The sequence below is a fragment of the Melitaea cinxia genome, chromosome Z (genome assembly GCF_905220565.1).
Source record: "Melitaea cinxia chromosome Z, ilMelCinx1.1, whole genome shotgun sequence".
NCBI lineage: Eukaryota > Metazoa > Arthropoda > Insecta > Lepidoptera > Nymphalidae > Melitaea > Melitaea cinxia.
Genome location: NC_059424.1, coordinates 16,210,379 through 16,213,087, shown reverse-complemented (window position 1 = coordinate 16,213,087; position 2,709 = coordinate 16,210,379). Strand labels below are relative to the sequence as shown.

At 41.9% G+C, this 2,709-nt stretch overlaps 1 protein-coding gene across 1 annotated transcript; it reads left to right on the top strand.

The window, feature by feature from the left end:
- Window positions 1-1,169: 1,169 nt before the first annotated feature.
- Window positions 1,170-2,240, top strand: LOC123668859 (alanine racemase, catabolic-like). Its single transcript, XM_045602550.1, has one exon. It carries the CDS (start codon window positions 1,170-1,172, stop codon window positions 2,238-2,240), a length of 1,071 nt encoding a protein of 356 aa, XP_045458506.1.
- The last annotated feature ends 469 nt before the right edge of the window (window positions 2,241-2,709 follow it).

The window sequence follows — 2,709 nt, the reverse complement described above, 5'->3', positions numbered from 1 at the left end:
TGTTAACAACCAAGTCATACCGAGACCGGTATCGGTCGATGATACCCTTCTCGAAGTTGTTTAGAATTATGTTTACCTAGGCCATAACATCCAACTTGGTCGCAACAACTTCGAGAAGGAGGCCGATAGGAGGATACGGTGGGGCTGGGCGGCTTTTGGCAGGCTTCCTCGAGTCGACTTCGAAGATTTCGCAATGCTTGAAGACAAAAGTCTTTGAGCAATGGGTCCTCCCTGTGTTAACATACGGAGCCGAGACGTGGACACTGACGAAGGGACCAGTGTCCACAAGCTTGAAGTCGCTCAGCGTGCAATGGAACGGGCTAAGCTTGGGGTTTCTCTCAAAGACAGAATTAGAAATGAGACTATTCGCAAGAGAGCGAAAGTAACCAGCATAGCCCACAGAATTAGCAAGTTGAAGTGGCAGTGGCTGGTCATCGGTGTCGAAGGACCAATGGCCGTTGGAGCAGACGGGTCCTGGAGTGGAAACCGCGTCTTGGCAAACGCAGTGTAGGATGTCCTCCGGCCCGCTGGACCGACGATCTACGTAGGATTGCCTGTGTATGCTGAATGAGGATTTCGAAAAATCAGGATGTCTGGCGTGAACTTGGGGAGGCTTATATCCAGCTGTGGATTACGATAGGCTGAACTGAACTGAAGTTACTCCTTATTACATCAGCTATCTGCCAGTAAAAGTTCCGTCAAAATTGGTCCACACGTTTCAGAGATTAGCGGGAACTAACAGACAGACAGACAGACAAAAATCATAAAAAAAGTTATTTTGTGATATGTACCGTGTACATCCATATGGATTTAGTAAAAACTGGTTATTTTAATATTACAAACAGGCACTCCAATTTTATTTATTTCTATAGATATACACATTTTATGGTCGTAACACAATAAGAACTGCTAACATGTTATTTGCCATACTGCAAATACCTAGATAGTCCAAAGTGATAAAGATTATTATGATATAGTTGTTTATTTTAGATTACTTTATAATAACATCGTAAAAAGGTGATAAGGGAAGGAAACCTCTATGACACTATATAACTGCTCGACAGTAGTTCCGTTCGATGACTTTAGTTTTGTTGTACATCCCCTGAAGTTAATATAGTGGCAAGTGTGTCATTTTTACAATTCTGGTTAACAAGTAACAAAAAGACGCCATGGCCCGCCCTATTCAGGCACAGGTGGATTTACAAGCGCTCAAGAATAACTTGAACGTAGTTCGACGTGCGGCTCCTGAATCTCGTGTTTGGTCGGTAATAAAAGCAAACGCCTATGGTCATGGTCTTCATCGCGTCTGGAGTGCACTAAGCGATTCAGATGGTTTAGCAATGCTTAATATAGAAGAGGCGATACTAGTACGAGAAAATGGCTGGCAAGGTCCAATTCTGATGCTGGAAGGCTTTTTTTGCGCTGACGATTTGCCTTTGTTTAGTAAATACCGTTTAACAACCGTCGTACATAACAATTTGCAGATAAAGGCGCTACAAAACGCGTACCTACCTATTCCTCTTGATGTCTATGTGAAAATTAATAGTGGCATGAATCGTCTTGGCTTTCATCCTGATAACATATATAACATTTGGAAAAAGCTACGATCATTGAAAAACGTAGGTGAAATGACCTTAATGTCGCATTTTGCCAATGCAGACAAAGCGAATGGTATTACTTCTTCAATGGCACGTATTGACCAGGCGTCTAAAGGATTAGATTGTCCCCGCTCATTTTCAAATTCCGCCGCCATCCTATGGCACCCTGAAGCTCATTACGATTGGGTCCGTCCAGGGATTATTCTCTATGGTGCTTCGCCTACAGGAAAGTGGCAGGATATTGCTAATACCGGCCTTAAGCCGGTGATGACGCTACGTAGTGAGATTATTGCCGTGCAGACACTTAAAGAAGGAGATAGCGTTGGATACGGTAGTCGTTATAGGGCTACTAAAAAACAGCGCATTGGAATAGTAGCTGCAGGCTATGCGGATGGCTATCCGCGCCATGCGAATACTGGAACTCCGATATGGGTTGACGGTGTACGTACCAGAACACTTGGAACAGTCTCTATGGATATGCTGGCAGTTGATCTTGATAGTGTCCCACATGCTGTTATTGGCTCGCCTGTGGAACTATGGGGCAAAGAAATAAAAATTGATGAAGTGGCTTTCGCAGTTGGTACCATAGGATATGAACTAATGTGCGCCCTTGCACCGCGCGTTCCAGTCATAACAGTGTAACATAACTTCAAACTGCATAATACTTTATTACACGGGAACTTCTGTCGTTTTCCGAATTCGTAATTTTTGATTGCATTATTTTTGACACAAACAATACTTGTGTAAAATCTAGTAAATTTTAATATCTGTTGAAAACGATGAGTCGTTGGGATCATCCATCATAACTTCCTCCGGCATTATGGTGCAACTGCACATACATGAATAGTGTGTGAACAATATTAAAAGAACAAGGTTATGTACTGTGTGTAAAGACAGTGTAATATTAGTACAAATTTTTTGACATTTACTCGTAATACCTTAAAAGAAGACGCTATGAAGATATATACCAAAACGACTCAATTTATTTATCTATCTGTATATACGTGAAGCAAAAACTTTGTACCTCTTTTTACGAAATATGCGCGGACGGCGGAAGAGTATGAAATTTCGGACAGATATAGTTTATATTAAGGAGCACAAAATGCTAATA